Source organism: Peromyscus maniculatus, chromosome 2, assembly GCF_049852395.1.
Source record: "Peromyscus maniculatus bairdii isolate BWxNUB_F1_BW_parent chromosome 2, HU_Pman_BW_mat_3.1, whole genome shotgun sequence".
NCBI classification, from domain to species: Eukaryota; Metazoa; Chordata; class Mammalia; order Rodentia; family Cricetidae; genus Peromyscus; species Peromyscus maniculatus.
Window position 1 is genome coordinate 169193382 of NC_134853.1, and position 21176 is coordinate 169214557.

Consider the following 21176-nt stretch of genomic DNA (forward strand, 5'->3'; position numbering starts at 1 on the left):
CTTTATCTCCAGTGTGAAATGGGAGGTTTTCCTGGAGATCCATCCCGTGGAGTTGTGTCTGGATCTCTTGGTCCCCAGTTCTCACTGCCTCTTACCCGCCTTCAGTTTGCCCTTTTCAGATAAAACCTTGTGTCTGTAACTTCCCACTGAGAAAGCTGAAACTTGGTGCTGGGGTCATGTGTCCCTGGGCCCCTTCATAATGAGCCAGAGTAGAAGAGGGGGCTGTGGCTAGCAGGCCTAGAGGTCACTCACATGGACTAGTGGCACTGCCTTCCGACGGCCGCTCTGCCCCCTCCTGGTGGGAGTCTCTGGCTTGTATAATCCACCACGCTGGCTGGAGAGACGCCAGTCTGGAGTAGAGTTGCTGTACTCCTGCCGGGTGAGCTGGTTTGGTTCTTGTCTGTGCCGTGTGGACTGCAGCCCCGTCAGCTCCTGCTGCCTCTTCCACAAGCTTGTGTGGGCCCCTGGTGCCTGCAGAGCTTGACTCTCTTCATGGGCTGAGGCGGCTCTTTTTAACCCTGGTTGTGTAGATTGTTACATAGAGTATTCAATCACTTCGGTTCTCTCCATATACACAGGCTGATAAAAGCTAGCATAGCATCCTTTCTTAGTTAGAAAGGCTCCATCGTCTTCACACACATAATGGCTTAGAAACATAATTCAGCTTTATCAGAAAATATTTGAATAGTGATTATAGAGAGGGATATATATACCCATATACTTTCAGAGCCCAGAATGCTTTCCTAAGGACATGAATACGTTGTTCACTTTTTTTTTTTTTTTTCCTGTTTGACACAGAGTTTCTCTGTGTAGCCCTGGCTATCCTGGAACTCACTCTGTAGACCAGGCTGGCCTTGAACTCACAGAGATCTGCCTGGCACTGCCTCCCGAGTGCTGGGATTAAAGGTGTGTGCCGCCGCCGCCGCCGCCGCCGCCGCCGCCGCCGCCGCCGCCTGCTCACTTATTTTTTAAAGATTTTTCAGGAAATTGTTTAATAGGGCGAAAGCAATGACTCAGGGGTAAATGTGCTAGCTGCCAATCCTGACAACTTCAGTTTGATCCCCGGGCCATGTGATAGAGTTGATTCACAAAAGCTGTCTTCTGACTTCCATGAACACACGCATGCGCACACACTAAATACGGAGAAAGTTTAAGGTGAATGTTTAGGTTTCCGTCAGAGTGAGCCTTTGTGGCTCCGGTCTGCTCTGTGGAAGTGGTTTAGAGTCATAAAGCTGACCTTCCTCGGCTACAGGATAGGACAGGAGGGCACCCATCAGAACCCATATGTTTGTTGTGCTCACTGGCAGAGGGCCAGAGAGGCTCCTCTGCAGAAGTAGGCTACAACTGAAAATGGACCGTGCTGGAGAAGGACAGAAGCCTGGTTGATCACCCCGTCTAGGAAGCCGTCAAATGAAGGACTGAGCTGTGGAGAAGATATGCTGCTCCTAGGCCACCTGTCTGATGCAGGGCTGCTGTGTGTGTGCGGAATCATTGTCAGCAAGACTTGAATTCAAGGCTGCAGCAGGCTGAGAGTCTTCAAATGCTGATACAGTCTAGTTTGCTCCCCACAGAATTGTAACGTCTGTGTCCTGGTTCTCACATAAATGAAATGATTCTGTGGCTGCTCTCATCACCACAGGAGCTGTCCTGAGGCCAGTGCAGAAAAGACAAGTGTCCCATCACCCTCAGCTGCCTGCGCCGCCTGCTCTCTGTTGCTGTTACACAGACCGTGCAGACCAGGGCGCCTCAGAGAAACAGGGCTTGTTTAGGTCTGTGGTTTTAGAGGCGTGAGAGTCCACGGAGGACAGGAGGTGTTGGCTGCAGGGCTTGGGCGTAGCTGGAGTAGGAAGCTAGGAGAGCAGACTGGAGTCTTGTGAGGCTTTAGATTCTTCCCACCAGGCCGCACCACCTCGTCCTCCTCCAAGAGTGCAGCCAGCTGGGGGCGAGCGTTCAGTTGCCCCAGCCGAGTGTTCAGTTGCCCCAGCCGGGGCAGGCGTTTTCATTCAAACACCACATCGCCTTGGGGGAGACACTCGGTTAAAAAGAGTCATTGTTGAAATTCTAAGGCTCTGCCTCACAAAGGAATAAAAGGAGGGGGGGGGGCTTTTTATCCCTAACCATTAATGAGAAAAAGAGGACCATTACACTCTGTGGACTGTGGTCTTCTTGTGGACAGTGGTGCCTGTGGGGGAAAGAAGCAGGGCCATGAGGCTGTGAAAGAAGCGCTCTCCGGCTGGCTGTGCTCCTGTTCTCTGACTGGTTTGACTTAATAAACAGGAAACTGGGTGAAGTCCTGTAGACTAGTTGTCACCAGCAGAAAGGGGGGACCTAAGTGTCCTTACTGTGGACATACACACCCAAAGTCCTGGAGGTCTGAGTCGGGATCTGAGCTGCCCACTGCACCGCAGGTCAGTTTCCAGTAGCCCCTCCTGCTGTGTGACAGCCATGTCACGGCTCCTCCAGTGGCCCTCTTAGACACTGATGGCAGAGTTCAGGGCTCTACAGCATGTCAGCAAGCTGCAGCCCATTAAACAGTGTGAGCCCAAGAGTAAGAACGACACTTTTGTTTGGAGTTGTGTAAAACTCGAGAGAAGAATATTCTGTAACACATGAAAGTCACGTTACAAATGAGTGAAGGATTGCCAGAGCTCAGGCTGCATCATCTGTGCCTGGGTTTGGTTATAACCCAGAGCTGAGGGCTCAGTCCCATCAGTGAGTGCCTAGATTGACTCTCTGCTCTTTACAAAGAGTGTGACATCTTCGCTCTGGGAAAGCGTGAGACGCAGGTGGAAGCTTGGTAGTCAGAAAGACAGAATGCAAGGTTATGGCTTGCCTTGTAGAGACTGAAGGAGCTCCACAGATTCAAGGCCAGCCTACATTAATCCTGCCTTCCATGTCAGCTAGGGCTGCATTCAAACAAACAAACAAACAAACAAAATTACCAGAATTGGGGAGGAGGAGGTAGGCAGATCTCTGAGTTCAAAGACAGCCAGAGCTGTAGAGAACCAAGCCTGTGATCTAGAGTTGGTGGGGGAGGTTAAAGGGTAAATGCTTTTTTTACTCTATGTGAGTGTGTGTTGGGGCATTTAATAGAGAGAACCTGCACACACTCGTCAGAAGCTTCAGCTAACCTCTGAGCCATGAGGTGTGTGCAGCCACCAATACTTTGCATCAGCTCTGTGTGTTGGAGTCTCTGTCAGCACTCAGGTAGGACATCTTTGGAAGAAAACATACGGTGTTGAAGGTGAATAATTCTTGTTAAACTGTAGGCCAGCTTTTGGGCACATAGGGAAGAAATCCTACTCTGGTGCTGTAGCAGGTCATCTGCAAATGGTTATTTCCCAAAGTGAGAGAAGAGCAGAAGGTGGCACTGGACCCTCCCGGAAATGAAGAAATGCCCTTGTCAACTCAGGGTGACCTGACCGGCCATTTCAGGACAGTTAATTTCATCAAGTGAGTTGTTGCCGGAGCCCAGCATTCTCCTCGGCCCACTGTCACCATCCGGTTTAGTTGTTTTCCATAGATTTGGTCAACCAAAGGCTGTTGAGTCTAAAGTCACTGGCTCATTGGAGTTTTCAGTTAGTGTGGCCTTGTTTAAAAAACAGTGGGGTGGCTGAAAAGTGATGACCAGACCATCGTTTCAGACTGGCAGTGGTCACTTGTCATCTGCTGAGGCAATCACTTGCTTGTCCCTGTGGAGTTGGTGTCATTGCTTTGTTGGTTTATGACAGGTCTTGCTTGTAGCGTAGAATGGTTTGGAACTTGTGATCCTCCTGTCCCAGCGTCCCTTGCCGAATATTTACTATTACAAAACTTTGAGATCCAGATGTGGTGCTGGATTAAAGTTTTGTCCCCACCCTTGGCCTACACCTGTTTCTGTTGTAGAATTGTTGAGGAAGGAACCAGGGCCTTGCATATCCAGGATCTGTCAATGAGCTACATCCTCAGCCTGAAACAATTTGAATTATTCTCGTGATTTCTGAGGTTGACTAGACTCTGCTGCCTGGTTCTAGACTGACAACCTACCCTCAGGTATAGTCTGATGGCAGCTGGGTCTGAACATTCAGAAGTTTACTGGGCCAGGTATTGAAAAAAGCTTGGTTGGTTGGTTGATTGGGTTTGTTTGTTTTTGAGCAGGGGTTTTCCTAGGTAGCTCAGGTTGGCCTTGAACTCAGTATGTAACTCAGGCTAGTCTGGAATTTAGAACAATCCCCCTGCCTCAGCTTCCCAAGTGATAGTATTTCAGCACTCGAACCATGGACAGTAGCTTCTGCAAACAAGTAAGTTCCTCTTCAGCTGGGGTAGCTGGCAGAATGCCCTGGCCTGACGGCTTTTCCATAAAGCTGTTAGCCAGCTTGGAATTCCTCCCAACAGATATGGCCCTGAGTAGTTGCTTTGATTTGCATAGCTGGTCTTTCCCAAATAGATGGTCCAGAGACCCAGATGAATCAGTTTCTCAGACTTGATCTTGAAGTCAGCACCATCACCCATGTCTTCCTTCCCACCCTTCCTCCTTTCTCTTCCTGGTTTTTAAATTGTCGTTATGGATATGTTACTCTGGAGAGGTGGGGTATATGTGTGTCACTCATGGTGGTGCCCACTTGTAATTCCACACTTGAACGGTAAGGCAAGAGAATTAGGAGTTCAAAGCCAGCCTCAGCCACGTCTATACCAAATTCAAAGCCATTATGGGTGACATGAAACTGTCTCAAAAAAAAAATTTTTTTTCCATTTAAAATTTCTTCATGAGGTGTTGCTCGTGCTCATTTTCTTTTTGCCTCCATTCAGAACAATCTTTGATATTTTTGTTTTGTTTTGTTTTTTAAGGTGGGGTTTCTCTGAGTAGCCCTGGCTGTCCTGGAACTCTCCCTGTGTACACCAGGCTGGCCTTGAACTCAGAGATCCACCTACCTCTGCCTCTGGAGTGCTGGGGTTAAAGGTGTGTGCCACCACCACCCTGCTGTCTTTGATGATTTTAAACAAATTGTATTTATGATCTTTTGAATGTGTCATCAAGTATAGACACTAAACCTGGGGCCTCTCCATTCCACAGAATGGAGTGTGAGTTTAACTAGTTGAAAATGTCAGTTCCACCTTCCAAAGTTGACCTGCCAGAAGGCCATCTGTAGATGTGGAGACATTACTCAGACCATTGGAGGACATATTTGGTTCAGGTTTTCCCTCATGAGCAGATGCATCTGGGGATGTCTGTGGTATTGTATTCCCCCAAATATTGTGCACCCTAATAAACTTATCTGGGGTCAGAGACAGAACAGCCACAATATTAAACATAAAGGATAGGCAGTGGTAGCACACGCCTTTAATCCTAGCATTCCAGAGGCAGAAATCCATGTGTTCAAGGATACTTGAACACATGGTGACTCATCATGCCTTTAATCCCAGAAAGCGAGCCTTTAATCCCAGGGAGTGATGGTGGAAGACAGAAAGATATATAAGGCGTGAGGACCAGAAACTAGAAGCATTTGGCTGGTTAAGCATTTGGCTGGTTAAGCATTCAGGCTTCAAGCAGCAATTCAGCTGAGACCCATTCTGGCTGGATGAGGACTCAAAGGCCTCCAGTCTGAGGAAACAAGACCAGCTGAGGATCCGGTGAGGTGAGGTAGCTGTGGCTTGTTCTGTCTCTCTGATCTTGCAGTGTTCACCCCAATACCTGGCTCACAGGTTTGGTTTTATTAATAAGACTCTCTAAGATTCTTGCTACAGATGTCCCTTTGTTTTCAGTGACTACAATCCTTGTGGTGTTTCAAGGCTGGTGAGCTCTTTGGGCTGAGTGAGTGGTGTGCACACACCATTGATCTCAAAGGCCAAAGTTGTTTGACCAGGAGCTCTAGGCCAGCCTGAGCAAGACAGTGAGAGCCCCACCTCAACAGTAATAATAGTGGGGTTGGGGCATGCACCTCGAATTTCAGTACTTGGAAAGAAGAAACAGGAGGCTCTATGTGAGTTTGAGACCTTCCTGGCTTACATGTGTAGCAAGACCCTATTCCAAAAGAAGAAAACATTAAAAAAAAATAGAAATAATAATAAAAGTAATAAATGACAATCTAAAAAATTAGTCTGAGCCAGACTTGGCAGCTTGGGAGTGTAGTCCTCAGTGCTCAGGGACCAAAAGTTCAAGGCCAGTCTGAACAACTTACCTCGTCTTGAAAAATGTCTCCAAGTATTGAGGTATAGCTAAGTGGTGGAGAACTTGCCTTGAATGTACTAGAAAAGAAAGAAGGAAGAGAGAGGCCTTGTAAGTACATCTTTCTGAGAAACTGAAAATGTGATGCTTAGTTTTTCTTCTTAATGAAACACAGTTTAATTATTACATCATTGTCTGAAGAACGTGTCATGTCAGGACATCAAGCATTACCAAACAGCAAAAGCCTGTATGTTTCTCAGGAACTGACAAAACACAGTCAGTGACTTTTATTTATTTTTGATGGCATACGAGGTAAGAAACTGTCAGAAAAATTCCCCCCCCCCTGCAAAAATAAAGACTGCTGCTTAGTGACATATAAGAATTATGTGCAGTTGCGGTTGCAAGGTTCATGGACAGAATTTTCTTGGAGCAGAGCCACAGGCAGTTCCTTGCTGTTATCTGCTGCTCTCACAACACAGCAGAAGGGAACACTGAGGACAGCAGCCATGTAGCCTAAACCACAGAAATACTATGTACTCCAGCCCTTCACTGGAAATGCCAGTCCTGATGACATCAGCAGCAGATGACAGACTGTGATAGATCCAACTACAGAGCAAGCCCACCCTCATTTCCCACCTGTCACAGTTACCCATCACTGTCCTGTGATTGTGGCTGACAATAGCTTGACAACTTCCTGCGTCGTACAGGCTAATGCACTGGCCACCTGCCACCCAGAGGCACATCTGAGACCGCCCACCACCACTGAGCCTGAAAGGAGTTAGCTGTACGGAGCGATTTTTGTCAGTAAGCACCACATGGGCCAGTACTATGAGGGCCATCTGAGGCAAGAACATGCTGTTTCGTTTCTTCTTGAAATAGATGGGAGGAGAGAACCTGAAGAGTTGGCTGTGGGAGTCTGTCAGAGTCCAGCTCCGACCTGTCAAAGGGTTCTTGAGGGGAGGAAAGGGGAATGAGGAAATACTAGGTAGAAAGATAGAAAGAGATGATAAGAAAAACAGAGAGATGCAGGATAGCTTCGGGAGGGCCTGGGTCAATACCAGCTGTGCCGAGCTTTATTCAAAAGGCCTTTTTATAATATGCCAAGGGGAGAGGCAAAAGACCTCTCCCTATTCAGATCAAAGCACAATGTACAGCCAAGTGTAGACCTTTTAAAACACTTGGTACCTACGCCCGTGGCCAAATCATCCCATTATGCAGCCCTGCTGGATAAAGCAAGCTCAGATTCTCTGACCTTGAGTAAGGTTTCACTAGGAAGCCTCTATGGTCCACACAGATGGCTGGGGTTAAGAGCACTGCTTCAAAATCATACTGGATTCCAGATCTCAGCACCCACATAACAAGCTGGGTATTCTGAAACTGCCTATAACCCCAACTCCAAGGAGGACAGCAACGGGAGGGTCACTGAGCTTTACTGGCCTCCAACCCAGCCAAGAAAATGCCAGTCCTGGGCTTAGGGAAAGACCCTGCCTCAGAGGAGTAGGTGGAAAGAAACAGAGGCGGGCACTTGATGCCCTCTTCTGGCTTCTTCATGTGCAGAGACCAGGTGCATGCATATTCGTGGGCACACGGATGAATAAATAAACACCTTTTTAAAGCCAAGAGACAGTGTGGATAGGAGAAGAGCGAGGTCCTTGCTGGGCATTTCGCCGCCCCGCGTGTTAGATGGGAGAGACCTTGTCCACGAATGCAGAGGTGAGGGTGACCGTCAGAACCACTCTGCTGTCTTTTTCCTTGTAAATTCCAGCTTCATTTAGAGAGGATGTGGTGCCTGGTGTGAAAATCAGCGTGATTCACTCCAGTCGGTTCTTTCCTCTGTCCTGTGGATTCCTGAGATGGAACTCAGGTAGTTGGGCATGGCGGCCAGTACGTGTGACCCTGTAGGCCATTTTGCCAGCCCCCACTCTGGAATCTTGATTCAACGCAACTGTTACTGCTGGTGATACTTTGCGGGAAATCTTGGCTAATAGCTAAGCCAACAAAAACAAGGTGAAGGTGGTATGGCCCTAGACAGACTTCACATGGCATTACCCTCTGAGACTGCCTGGCTGCCTTTCCAGTAATAGGTCAGCCAGGGCTGCATAGCAAGCAAAGCCCTGTCTCGAAAGAAAGAAGAGAGAGAGAGAGAGAGAGAGAGAGAGAGAGAGAGAGAGAGAGAGAGAGAGAGAGAGAGAGAGAGAGAGAGAGAGAGAGAGAGAGAAGAGGAAGGAAGGAAGGAAGGAAGGAAGGAAGGAAGGAAGGAAGGAAGGAAGGAAGGAAGGAAGGAAGGAAGGAAGGAAGGAAGGAAGAGAGAACAATCTGTCCAGAGTTGATTGTGGAAGCTGCTTTGGGGGCCTGTAGCAGCACATCCTGGCAGCTGTGTGGAGCAGACCTTCACCTTTTAGCCAAGAAGAGAGAAAGGAGTTAGGTCACATTAGGCCCCACTTTGAAAGCACAAAGCTAGGGACAGACACTTTTTTCAGGGGCTGGTGCCCACTGTGTTACCTTCTGGGCTCAAAGGATGCTCCTGCCTTAGCCTCCCAGCGCCAGGCTGTCATGCTCCAGCTCTCTTCAGGCCCTACTGGCCTCTGTCCTGGCTCCTCCATTAGGTACCCCTGTCTGTCATAAGTCTGTGCTTGCATATCTCCCCTTCTTGGGGACACTGAATTACTTTTTGTTGTTGTTTTGTTTTTGTTTTTTGAGACAGGGTTTCTCTGTGTAGTTTTGGAGCCTGTCCTGGATCTCACTCTGTAGACCAGGCTGGCCTCGGACTTGTGATCCTCTTGTCTCTGCCTCCTTCAGCAAATCCTACCGGCATGTGCCACCACAACCGGCTGAATTACTTCTTGATACATTGTTTAAGGAATATATTCATCTGTCCACCATTGGTCATGTAGGGTGGCAGCATACCCATAATCGTAGCCCCTAGAGGTGGACGCAGGAGGATCAGGAGTTCAAGGTCATCCCTTGACTGCATAATGAGTTTGAACCAGACTAAGCTGCACGAAACTCTAAGCACCTGCAGGAAGGGATTTGCACAACCGAGAGTGAAGACCGTCACCTCACTTCTTTGGTCAAATTAGGCAAGCATTATTTTCTGTCAGACGGCTGTCTTCCTAAAGTGGCGTTTGAGAAAAAAGCATCGAACCCAGGGAAAGGGGAAGCTTATATAGCCCAAAAAAACTGCAGGACTGAGTTAGGGCCGCGGGGTGGTTCCAGAGGAATTTTGATTTTTATATATATATATAGGAATTTGGCTGACTGTTTCAGAATTATTTGGCAGAGTATCTTACTTCATTAGGGTGGAGGTCAAGGAACATGTCAAATTCCAGAAAGTGTGTCAAGACACAGTCAAACCCAACTTTTATAGAAAACAGGAATGAACTTATTTTGACCTTGTAACAAGATAGCTTTTAATCTTAAGATGGAGTCATGCTGATCCATTGATGTACTCCTGTAATCCTAGCACCTGAGAAACAGAGTCAGGAGTGCTGCTTCAAATTCAATGCCAGTGTGGATGGTAAATTTTAGGTCAACCTGGGCCACAAAGTGAGTCTCTATTTTGAAAAATAATAAATAGGCTGAAAAGAAATTAATAAAAATGTGCGTGATTTTGTGTGTGTACATACATTCGGTTAAGATATGTAACCATGAGAAAAGTCTTAGAACTTTGAAAGAAAATGATACACGTTGTTTTTCTGTGGCGGATTTTATCAACGTGCTGCCTGATTTTATGTTAACTTGACAGGCGGGAGTCATCTGAGAGGAGGGAGCCCCAGTTAAGAAAACACCTCCATGAGATCGGGCTGTAGGCAGGCCTGTAGAGCATTTTCTTAATGAGTGACTAATCGGGGAGGATGAGACCCATTGCGGGCAGTGCCATCCCTGGGCTGCTGGTCCTGGGTTCTACAAGAGAGCAGGCTGAGCAAGCCATGGGGAGCAAGCCAGTAAGCAGTGCCCATCCATGACCTCTGCATCAGCTCTGCCTCCAGGCTCCCACCCTGTTTGAGTTCCTGTCCTGGCTCTCTTCAGTGATGGACTGTGGATGTGGAAGTGTGAGCCAGACAAACCCTCTCCTCCCCACCTTGCTTTTGGTCATGGTGTTTCACCACAGCTCTAGTAACCCTAAGACTAAGATAGCGAATCTCGTGAACATGCTGCCTTCTGTTGCTCAACGTAGTTTTCAAAGGCAGAACAGTGTGTGAACATCCCATGTGTGCATCTCACGTACCTGCTTCCTGCTCTGGAGGGCACTCTTGGGTCTTGTGGGATGAAGAGGTGGTTTTGAAGTAAAGGTGCTTAGTCCATTTGGCTGGTGTCTAGGCGATGTAGCCAGGGTCCTGTGTGGTCCCTGCATGGTCAAGTCATGTGCTTCTCTCTCCCGTGTCTTCTCTGGTGCATGCTCGCTCTGCAGGTGTGGACAGGCTGGCTCTTCCCATAGAGCTGGTGTTTTCTGGCTCTAACAGTCCCAGGCATGCCGAAGCTTTTTATTTGAACTCTAACATCCATGCTTTGTGGGCTTCATGGAGCACTGTCCTTCCGTGAAGTGAGATGCCTGAGCATTCTGCTTCAGTGTTTTCACTCCACAAAACACCAGCACTTGGTGCTGACTGCCTGTTTTTCTGCCCCAGGGAACCATCAGCGTTGGAGTCGACGCCACTGACCTTTTTGATCGCTATGATGAGGAATATGAAGATGTGTCCGGAAGTGGCTTTCCGCAGATTGAGATTAATAAAATGCACATATCCCAGTCCATTGAGGTAAAGCACAGACACCTCTCCAAGTACAGCCTGGGCCTGAGTTAATGAGGCACAGTGCCGGAGCAGCTGGATGGGAGTTGGCGGGGGAGGGGGGGAGGGAGGGTTCCTCATCTTTATTTATGAAAGGCTGCAATTAGCCACTGAGGGGGGGGGAAGGGAGGATGAGAGAACATGCGAGCATGCTCCGTTTGGCCTTGTCTGTTACTGCTTTGCCCCTACACACAATGTGGCTGAATGCTGGCACTCAACTCCCAAGGTCCCAGGTCTTGCCAGTTAGGTGTGCTAATGGTGTAAGTATAGACGCCCAAGGTCATAGTGATTTTAGAAAGAAAGCAGCCCTGGCTGGCAGACAGTTCTCAGTTCTAAGTACTTAACTGTGGAAGACAGTAGCAGTTCTGGTCCTGAGCCAGGGATTCGAACACCACCCTCCCGTCCCTGGTGCAGGAGGGGCAGGCTGTTCTATTTAGGACACCCCAGCGTCTTCATTTGTTATCAAGTGCATGAGCCTGCCCCATGGAGTTAATGCCGAGAAATTTGCTGTCCTTGACGAGCCCTTTAGGACAGCCAGATCCCTGGTGGCAGGCTGGGAGTAGAGAGCTAGAACAGCACATGGTGGGGTCTCCATGAAGCTGCCACGGCACACTGGAGGAGCTTTGGGTTTTGGAGATTCTCTCCTTGAAACTTGAGGCTCAAGAGGTAACTCATAGGTAGAGCACTGTCTGGTCATCGCAGGCCATGGGCTTGATCTCCAGTACCACATACACACATAAATGCATGGCAGGGGATGATGGCACATGCCGGCACTCGGGAGTCAGAGGCAGGAACATCATCGCACAGGGAGGCTAGCCTCCTCTGTGTAGCCCCATAGCCAGAGCGACACAGTGCGACGCTCTCAGAAAAACTTCTGTAAATAAACGACTTTCGTGGCCACATGCCATTGCTGTAACGGGAGAGGAGGCCGCCGGCCTCTGTCCCCATTGCCTCTGTTCACTTGATACCAGTGGCTGTCTTCTCTTAGGCACCCTTGACAGCTACAGACACAGCCATCCTCTCCGGAAGTCTCTCCACCCAGAATGGCAATGGTGGTGGTTCTGTTAACTTCGCACTCCGACGAGTTACTTCTGCAAAGGGATGGGGAGAGGTAAGACCAGCTGGATTCTCGTGTCCGTCCATGGTTCCGTTATTGAATAGTCGTACGGCAAGCTAACCTTCACTGCCTGAGGGGAATGCTGCTTGAAAGTCCCCCAGGTTAGTAATAAAGGAGGCAGCCAGACCACTTCCTGTCGGGGTCAGCAGTACAGAGCAGTGTGGAGTTGCTCCGCTGAACGTACCATGCAGCAGGCGGCACTACAGTGGGAGCAGCGTGGACTGCCAGTCTCCTTCCTCTCCTGACGGGGCCGAGGGAGGTCAGAACGCAGGGCTGACGTTTTCTTTGGAGGAACCCCTGTCTACAGTCTGGGCTCCTGTGAATCTGGGCAGTGGTGATGCTGAGACACTAGGAATCTGCCAGCTCTCTGTTGAGACCTGGGCTGCTGCTGTAGAAAGAATGCCAGTAATGCTTTCTGTGTTTGTTTTTCCAAACAGTTGGAGTTTGGAGCTGGAGACCTCCAGGGCCCTTTATTTGGTCTCAAGCTGTTCCGTAATCTCACACCAAGATGGTAAATATATGAGATAGCGCCTTTTTGGTGATCTTTGCTAACTTACATTAGAGCCTGTGAATTCTTGTGATTGTGGACATTTGAAGTGGCTTGTGCTGTGTGGGCACAGGAGGACAAGTGCTGTGGGAAGCCTGCAAGCTGGACAGAGCTCTGCATTGGGAAGCAGGGCCCAGCCCCACCAGACTTGATTCTATACTGAGAAACTTTCCAACTTGAGGCCATTTGTGGATATGTTGGTGTCTCCCCCGAGCCTTGGTACTACCTGGTGATTGGGTGGACTTGGCCACACCAGAGTTTTACCGCCTCTGTAGCTGCAGTGAGGACACACCCTCCAGCCTTCGGTCCTGATTTCTTCCCCAGCTAGTAACACAGCATACCCTGCTTAAAGCAATTTAGGGGAAACAGTTCCAGAGAATAGTCCATTGTAGTGGGGAGTCACAGCAGCTGGACCTTGAGGGAACTGGTCACATCACAAAGATAATCAGAACAGAGAGGCCAGGTGTGGTGGTGCACACCTTTAACCCCAGCATTTAGGAGGTAGAGGCAGATGGGTCTCTGTTTGAGACCAGCCTGGTTACATACTGAGTTCCAGGCCAGCCAGAGATAATCTGTCCTCATTGGTGCACAGCATCCAAATTAGCCATGTCTTTCTACTCCAGGGCCAATCAAAGCTCAGCCCTAAAGTTGCTGTATAGAACCAGGTATGTTGTGGGGCAGAGGTAGGTGGAGGCCAGGAGATCAGAAGTTGAGGGTCATCCTCAGCTATTTGTGGAGAAGTTGAGATCCTTCTGGGATACAGAAGACTGTTGTCTCAGAACAAACAAAATTGCTGGTAAAGCCAGGCTTAGTGGTGTGTGCCTCTGATCCCACTACTCTGCAGGCTGGTGCAGAAGGATTACAAATCTGAGACTAGTGTGAACAATATAGTAAGACCCTGTCTCAAAAACAAAAGAGGACAGGCAAGCATGGTTGTAAACACCTGTAATCATCATTTGAGGTGGTAGAAGCAGGAGGATCAGGAGTTCAAAGCCAGCCTGTGCTGCATAGCACATCAGAGGCCAACCTCTGGCCTACATGAGACCCTGGCCCCCAAAGCAGACGGCCCTATGGAATGGTCTCCATCTCTCTGTCCAGTGTCTGCCTTGCTTATTTGCACTGTTTCCCTCCCTTTGGGACAGAACTTGGGATCTTATTCTTGTCCTCTTTCAGCTTCTCTGAGCTTTCTCTTGGAACTTGACTGATGACATTCTCCCTGCTGGCTCCCCTAGCTCATGTAGGTGAAGCAGGAAAATGTAGCCTTTCTCTACATGGCTGAGGGAAGCAGCTGGAAGGGAGTATGAAGTAATACTGATTAAAAGTTAGTGTGTTGCTGGTTGTTTTACTCTTTTAGGGGGCCCACCACCCAGATCCCAAATAAAGACACAGAGGCTTTTTCTTACTTACAAATGCCCAGCCTTAGCTTGGCTTGTTTCTAGCCAACTTTCCTTAACTTTAAATTATCCCATCTGTCTTTTGTCTCTGGGCTTTTCCTTATCTATTCCTGTGTACCTTTCTTTGTTTCTCCATTGCTGGTCCTGTGACTGGGTAGCTGGCCCCTGATGTCCTCTTCCTTTTCTACCTCCTTTTTTTCTTCCCAGATTTCTCCTTCTATATATTCTCTCTGCCTGCCAGCCCCGCCTGTCCTTTCTCCTGCCTTGCTATTGGCCGTTCAGCTCTTTATTAGATCGTCAGGTGTTTTAAACAGGCACAGTAACACAGCGTCACAGAATTAAACAAATACAACATAAACAAAAGTAATACACCTTAAAATAATATTCTACCACATTTCTCTCTTTTTGTCTAAATAAAAAGAAAGGTTTTAACTTTAACATAGTATAACTACATACAACAAAAACAGTTATCAAGTAAGAATTAATTTCCAGGGCTGGAGAGATGGCTCAGAGGTTGAAAACAACCTCTGGCTGTTCTTCCAGAGGTCCTGAGTTCAATTCCCAGCAACCACATGGTGACTCACAACCATCTACAATGAGATATGGCGCCCTCTTCTGGCCTGCAGGCTGAACACTCACTGTATACATGATAAATAAATAAAATCTTAAAAAAATTAATTTCTAATGTTCAGTCTATTTACATTTAGCAAATTCAGAGAAAGCACTCCACTATCCATTCATCTTAGAACTCCAAAGTTTTATACATAATTTACTTTCTATCATAACTAAGAAAAACTGCAACTATAACTATCTAGTCTTCAACTCCATCAAAGGCCCCAGAAGAATATAATATTATTAAGTGCATTGCAAAAAGTGCATTGCAAACAACTTGCAAAAACTCTAGAAATGACAGCCGTCTGACTGCCTGGACAGTCACCCAGAGTTCCTCTGCCACGTTGTGGCATCCATCTTCAGCCTAAAGGCCTAGAGTATCTGGCAAACTTCTCAGTGAAGCAGGAAATTCAAAGGACCGTTCTGCCTTGTTTTGTCGAAGGTCAGCAGTCACTTTCCTGTGTGTCCTGCAGAATATCTGGCAGACTCTTCTGTGAAGCAGGAATTTTGAAGGACTCTCCTGCCTTGTTTTGACAAAGTTCAACAGTCTTTTTCCTGTGTGTCCAGTCTGCACAGCACATTGTCAGCAAAGACAAGAGCAGTTTCTTTGCCCATTGGATAATCTTGCCACAATGAAAGCAAACTCCATAAGGAGTTTCTTCAATGCCCATCATCTTCTCTGAAGTAAATTGGTGCTGCCAGCCATATATGTGTCTCATTGTCATGAAAAGCCTGTATTAACAAAACATTTTAAATGCCATATTTTGTAGGTCTTTGAAAGGTTTGAAGACCATCTATCTATTTATAATATATCTCTGTATGATCTGGAAAGCATACCTAACATACTTATAATTTTGATTGTTATAATTGACTAACGACTAACCTATGTTTCCTGATTATCCTATATAGTTTATAATAATAGCTTTCAAAAACTAGAACTTCACCTTACATTTCCAATGAACTGCATAGGCACAATATCTCAAACAAAAATAGAAACATACAAACAATATGTTGTAACAAAAATAACCTTACATTTTTATCAGTATACAAAAATTCTTTAAAAGAGAGTAGACAAATATACAGTGTAACAAAAATAACTTTAAATTGGTATCAATATTATATATTCCCCTAAAGGATAACAAACATCTATAACCCACCAAATAACCAAAAACCTCCCCACCCCCTTGGGAATGTGGACGTCTCCAAACTGCTTCCTGCTCTCTGTGGACAAAGTATCTTTAAGATTCCAGAGAGGAAATTTCGAGATGATGACCAAGTCCTGGGAAGACCAGCTGATAAATATCACCTGTCAAGTTTCAGGAGGTCTTGCCTAATCAAACCTGATCCATATTAACCCTGAAGGAATCCATAGCCTCTCATCTCCTGTGGGAACAAAACTCCAAAGCATTTTTGATCTCCATTTGACAAATACATTTTTTTTAAAACTTTTTAAAAGTTAAAGGATTCCTAATGTATATAAGCTGGTTTATTCTCTTTCCACCATGTCTCTTAGTAGCTGTTGTTTGTTTATTAACAATCAAAATTCAATATCAATACTATACAGGATCCAAACTCCCTCTGTGTTTCCCATCTTATGTGGCTTTTTTCTTTTATATTACTTTTACTCTCTCTTTAAAGACTTTTATTTTTAAACTATTTCTTTCTACGACTGTCTATACCCATATTCTTTGTTAAGCCTACGCACATTGTAAAACACACTGGAACCTGTTCAGGGGTTTTTCCCATCTGAACTTCTTTTAGTGCATATTTTTTAGCCTTTTTGGACTGTGTAAGCAAACCTTTAAACTTATAACCTACACTTGGATCCTCTGCATGCGGCTCTCAGCTGCCTCTGCCGACTTCTCAGGTCATGAAAGCCAGGCCCAAAGCTCATAGTTGTTCAGAGGTTCCTGACTGAATTGCATTCAACCTTCCTAGAGCTCTAGAATGCCTACCTAGGCTTGCGCAATGACAGGTGTTTTTACTTAGGTTTGTTTTTTGGTTTCTTTTTTTTTTTTTTTTTTTTTTTTTTGGTTTTGGTTTTGGTTTTTTTTGAGACAGGGTTTCTCTGCATAGCTTTGCGCCTTTCCTGGAGCTCACTTGGTAGCCCAGGCTGGCCTCAAACTCACAGAGGTCCGCCTGGCTCTGCCTCCCGAGTGCTGGGATTAAAGGCGTGCGCCACCACCGCCCGGCTTGGTTTTTGGTTTCTTGAGACAGGCTTTTTCTGTGTAGTTTTCTTGCCTATCCTGGAGCTTGCTCTGTAGACCAGGCTGGCCTTGAACTCACAAAGATCCACCTGGCTCTGCCTCCCAAGTGCTGGGATTAAAGGCGTGCGCCACCAACAGCATAGTGGGTTTTTTTTTTTTTTTTTTTTTTTGGTTTTGTTTTGTTTTGTTTTGTTCATACTTAATGTACTTGCTGTTCAAGGGCTTGCCAGCAGGCAGAAACATTTAAAGGAGCCATATCCACCACCACCCTTTAAAAAAAAAAAAAAAAGCTTTCTCCAGCACTATAGAAATTGGAGCAACAAGTTGGTGTCCCAAAATGTTAGATGTTTTTGCTCTTTGGCGGAGCACGCCGCCCAGCTCCCGAACACACACAGAGGCTTATTCTTAATTCTAAACGTCTGGCCTTTGCTTGGCTTGTTTTTAGCCAGCTTTTCTTAACTTTAAATTATCCCATCTATCTTTTGCCTCTGGGCTTTTTCTTTTCTGTTCCTGTATACTTTTCCTTGTTTCTCTGTGGCTACTTAGGCTGGCCCCTGATGTCCTCTTCTCCTTTTCTCCTTCCTTTCTTCCCAGATTTCTCCTTCTGTATATTCTCTCTGCCTGCCAGCCCTGCCTATTTCTCTCTCCTGTCTCACCATTGGCTGTTCATCTCTTTATTAGACCATCAGGTGTTTTAGACAGGTGCAGTAACACAGCATGCAAATGCAACATGAACAAGAGTAACACACCTTAAAATAATATTCTACAACATCAGTGTGTTAGCTGGGCATGATGACACATGCCTTTAAGAATCTCTTGAGTTCAAGGCCAGCCTGGTCCTCAGACTGAGTTCCAGGACAGCCAGGGCTACACAGAGAAACCCTGTCTCGGTTTAAAAAAAAAAAAAAAAAAAAAAAAGTGTCATGGTTACCTTAATGGCGTAAGTGTTATCTCCAGAGCTTAGAAAATTGAGAAAGAAATGACTAGACAACACAGTGAATGTTGGGCTGTCTGCTGGGTACCAGTTATTTGCCGCCATCCTTCTGGTGGTACTGGTGAAGTGCTCTCTCTAACCAGAAGGTGGGGCTGCTCTTCCTTGGATGCTGACTTCAGAGCCATTCTTGGAAAGCTGATTTTCAACAGCAGGATGAACATAGGATCTCTGGGCACTTTTTAAAAATTAATAAGGGCTAGAGAGATGGCCTGACATTTAGAAGCACTTGTTGCTCTTGTGGAGGACCTGAGCTTGATTCCTAACACCTACATATCAGCTCACAACCATCTGGAACCCTAGTTTCAGAGGATTGGACAGGCGCACACGTGGCACACATACCTGAATATAGACAAAATATTCATACAATAAAATAAAATGGTGTGTGTGTGTGTGTGTGTGTGTGTGTGTGTGTGTGTGTGTGTGTGTGTGTGTGTGTGTGTGTTCTGACCTGCCTGGTATGCCTGGTATGTGCTTGAAGTGGGCGGCTCTACTCTGGGTTTCGAGTTGATGTCACTTGGAGGCTGTCCATGCTCCAAGCCCATGCTGAAGAAACCGGAATGCTTGAAATAGGAGAAGCTGTCAGTGGCTGCAGGTCAGCCAGGTGACTTCAGCATTCAGCAGGGTTTGGGGACCACCGTCCTGAGGTCCTGTATTTGAAAGTGTCACCAAGATTGCCTTCCGTTGGCTCAGCACACAGCACTTAGGCACTCCAATAGAGTGGATGGCGGGGAGTGGGGTCACCAGGGAGGATCCTAGACAGACGGACGGCCCTCTCACCCCTTGCCCTGCTCCTTTCCTTGCTGAGAGCTGGCCCAGAGATTTTGGAGTGACTCAGCCTGGCAAGAGGACACAGTAGAGCCGCTCAGAGCCTGTGTCAGCTGGACCCTTTCTGTCTGTCCCCCAGCTTTGTGACGACAAACTGTGCTCTGCAGTTTTCATCCCGTGGAATCCGGCCTGGCCTTACCACTGTCCTAGCTCGGAACCTGGACAAGAACACCGTGGGCTACCTGCAGTGGCGGTGGGGCATCCAGTCAGCCATGAACACCAGCATCGTCCGGGACACTAAGACTTGCCACTTCACTGTGGCCTTGCAGGTGAGGAAAGGAGCTGCAGGCTCCTGAAGGTGCATCTCGAGGCAGCTGTCTCGTAACCTCCACCCTGCGGGCAGCTCTGGTACACCGGCAGTGACTTCGGCTCTAGTGTGGAAGGAGGATGTTCTCGAGCACCCAGGTGGCTGTGTTCCGATCATCTGAAAGGAAAGTAGCATTTTCAAGTCCTTATATCAGAATGGTGCTCTTGGGTACCGTGGCCAGGCAGAGAGAGAGAGAGAAGCTGGTGGGAAGCAGGTCTCTTGAGAGTGACTGCTCCTGAGCTCCTTGTCCTAGCTCAGTGTTGCCAGAGGTTTCTGTTTCTCATGAGAGGCTAGTAAAGTGCATTTTCATTAGAAATTTCAGTTTTTTTATAGTCGTGTGCTTCATAACGTTCCTGTTAATGGTGATTTTCATAGTAAGACATGTCACCCTGTGGTTCTCTGGAACCGTATTTTGTACGGGAGTCACACAGTTGCAGATCACTATCGTCTCCCAGCATGCCATTACACAATCCAGGCTTCACCAGCTGCTGGTCCATGTTCACACCCACGCCCTATGAAGCTTCCTGCAGACATCTTCCAGAGTGGTGAGGCTGACCCTGCCCCCTCTCCTCCTCAGCTGGGGATCCCTCACTCCTTTGCACTGATCAGCTATCAGCACAAGTTCCAGGACGATGACCAGACACGTGTGAAAGGATCGCTCAAGTAAGTCTCGCCTTTGCTCAGCAGAGACGAGCCAGATCTGCGGAGGGCCCTCGGGGTGGGGCTGTGATGGCCACTGTGCTGCTGTCACTCCTGGGATGCTGCCTGACTGCCCCTTGCTTTGTAGCCAGCCTTGAGAGGCTCTGCTGCTAGAGAACCTCCAAGATGTCCCAGAGCCGCTGATACCCACGGAAGCATCATGGCATCTGCTCCCGTGGATAATGGGCGGGGGAGGGGGAGGCATGGGGACTTGGCTCTATTTTCAAGGAGCTCCCGTGTGTGGCCTAGTGGCCTGGAGGTTAACATGTGCCAGCAGCTGTGCTCTGCCCCCACAGGGCAGGCTTCTTTGGGACAATAGTGGAGTATGGAGCTGAGAGGAAGATCTCCCGACACAGTGTCTTGGGTGCTGCTGTGAGCATTGGCGTCCCACAGGGTGTGTCTCTCAAAGTCAAGTAAGTCGAGCCTGACTCTTGCTAACCAGGGGCTGAGGTTTAATTCCTGAGGGTGCCATTGCTTCTGGGCTGCAGGAGCAGAGGTCAAGGAGAACATAAACCCAGCTGTGAGCTGGTGGAGGCCTAGGCTCTGCCCCACCTTCCCTGGAAATATATTGATCATTGGGTCCCTCACTCCTCAGCAGCTCTGTCCCCACCCAGTGCCACCATAGGCATCCACAGCATCAGATTCCTTCTTGTCTAATAGCATGTCAGCGTGCACTCTTTCTGTACACTGCCTAGTCATTCAGAAGTGCTGTCTGAGTGCTTGGGCGTTGGGTGTATTATTTCAGATATGGTCTCACGTAGCCAAGGCTGTCCTGGAACTCAAACTTGGGATCCTCCTGTTTCAGTTACCTCGATATTGAGATCTCAGACATGGACACATCTGGCTTATAGGTTTGCTTACTTCTCTGTTGTGTTGCTGCAGTTGGGCCTCTTCCTTCTCGACAGAGGGCAGCTCTCCATCCTCTTCTGATGTGGAGTTGATAGCTTCTGCCTCTCCATCCCACCCTACTCTTCTCTGTGCTGGGATTCTTGGACAGCCCACTGGAGCTCTGCTTTTATTCCTGGCTATCTCTGTCTGCCTTGCAAACAGAAGCAGCTCTGTGGGGCACAATCCTTGTCTGTGCAGATTCTTCCACAGCGGCCCAGTCTGGCCCTGCTTTTTAGTACCATCATCTACAGGTTTTGGTATTTGGATGAAGTCCTAGAACCTGTGCTCCATGACTCCCAAGGAATGGCTGTACTGTATTTCCGATGTCCTTGCCTTGAGGGCTCGTCCTGGCCACTTCCTAAGTCTCTAGTTTATATGCAGTGTCCCCTCTCTATCCATGGATATCACGTGTGTGGACTTAAGCCACCCTGAATCAGAAATCATGGGGGAAAGTTGCACAGGCACAGAAGTGCAGTGAGGCGGCAGCTGTGTTCTGAGCATCCATGTCAGACACGATAGGAAGCTGGTATTGAAGTCTGTGGGCGCGGCAGTCAGGTCTGTAGTCCTGGCATCAGACCATGTAGTCATTTCCTAGATGACTCAGGAAAGTGTTTGCAAGGAAGTCTTGGTTTGACCCAGAGCCATGTGAAAAGT

At 47.6% G+C, this 21176-nt stretch overlaps 1 protein-coding gene across 1 annotated transcript in view; it reads left to right on the top strand.

The window, feature by feature from the left end:
* Dnajc11 (DnaJ heat shock protein family (Hsp40) member C11) overlaps nt 1–21176 on the top strand; it is a 54730-nt gene that overhangs the window by 25206 nt on the left and 8348 nt on the right. The window contains exons 5-10 of the mRNA XM_006993805.4: nt 10774–10902; nt 11921–12043; nt 12487–12560; nt 18708–18897; nt 19513–19598; nt 19931–20047. Coding sequence (XP_006993867.1) covers nt 10774–10902; nt 11921–12043; nt 12487–12560; nt 18708–18897; nt 19513–19598; nt 19931–20047 — 719 coding nt within the window. The remainder of the gene's footprint in view (nt 1–10773; nt 10903–11920; nt 12044–12486; nt 12561–18707; nt 18898–19512; nt 19599–19930; nt 20048–21176) is intronic.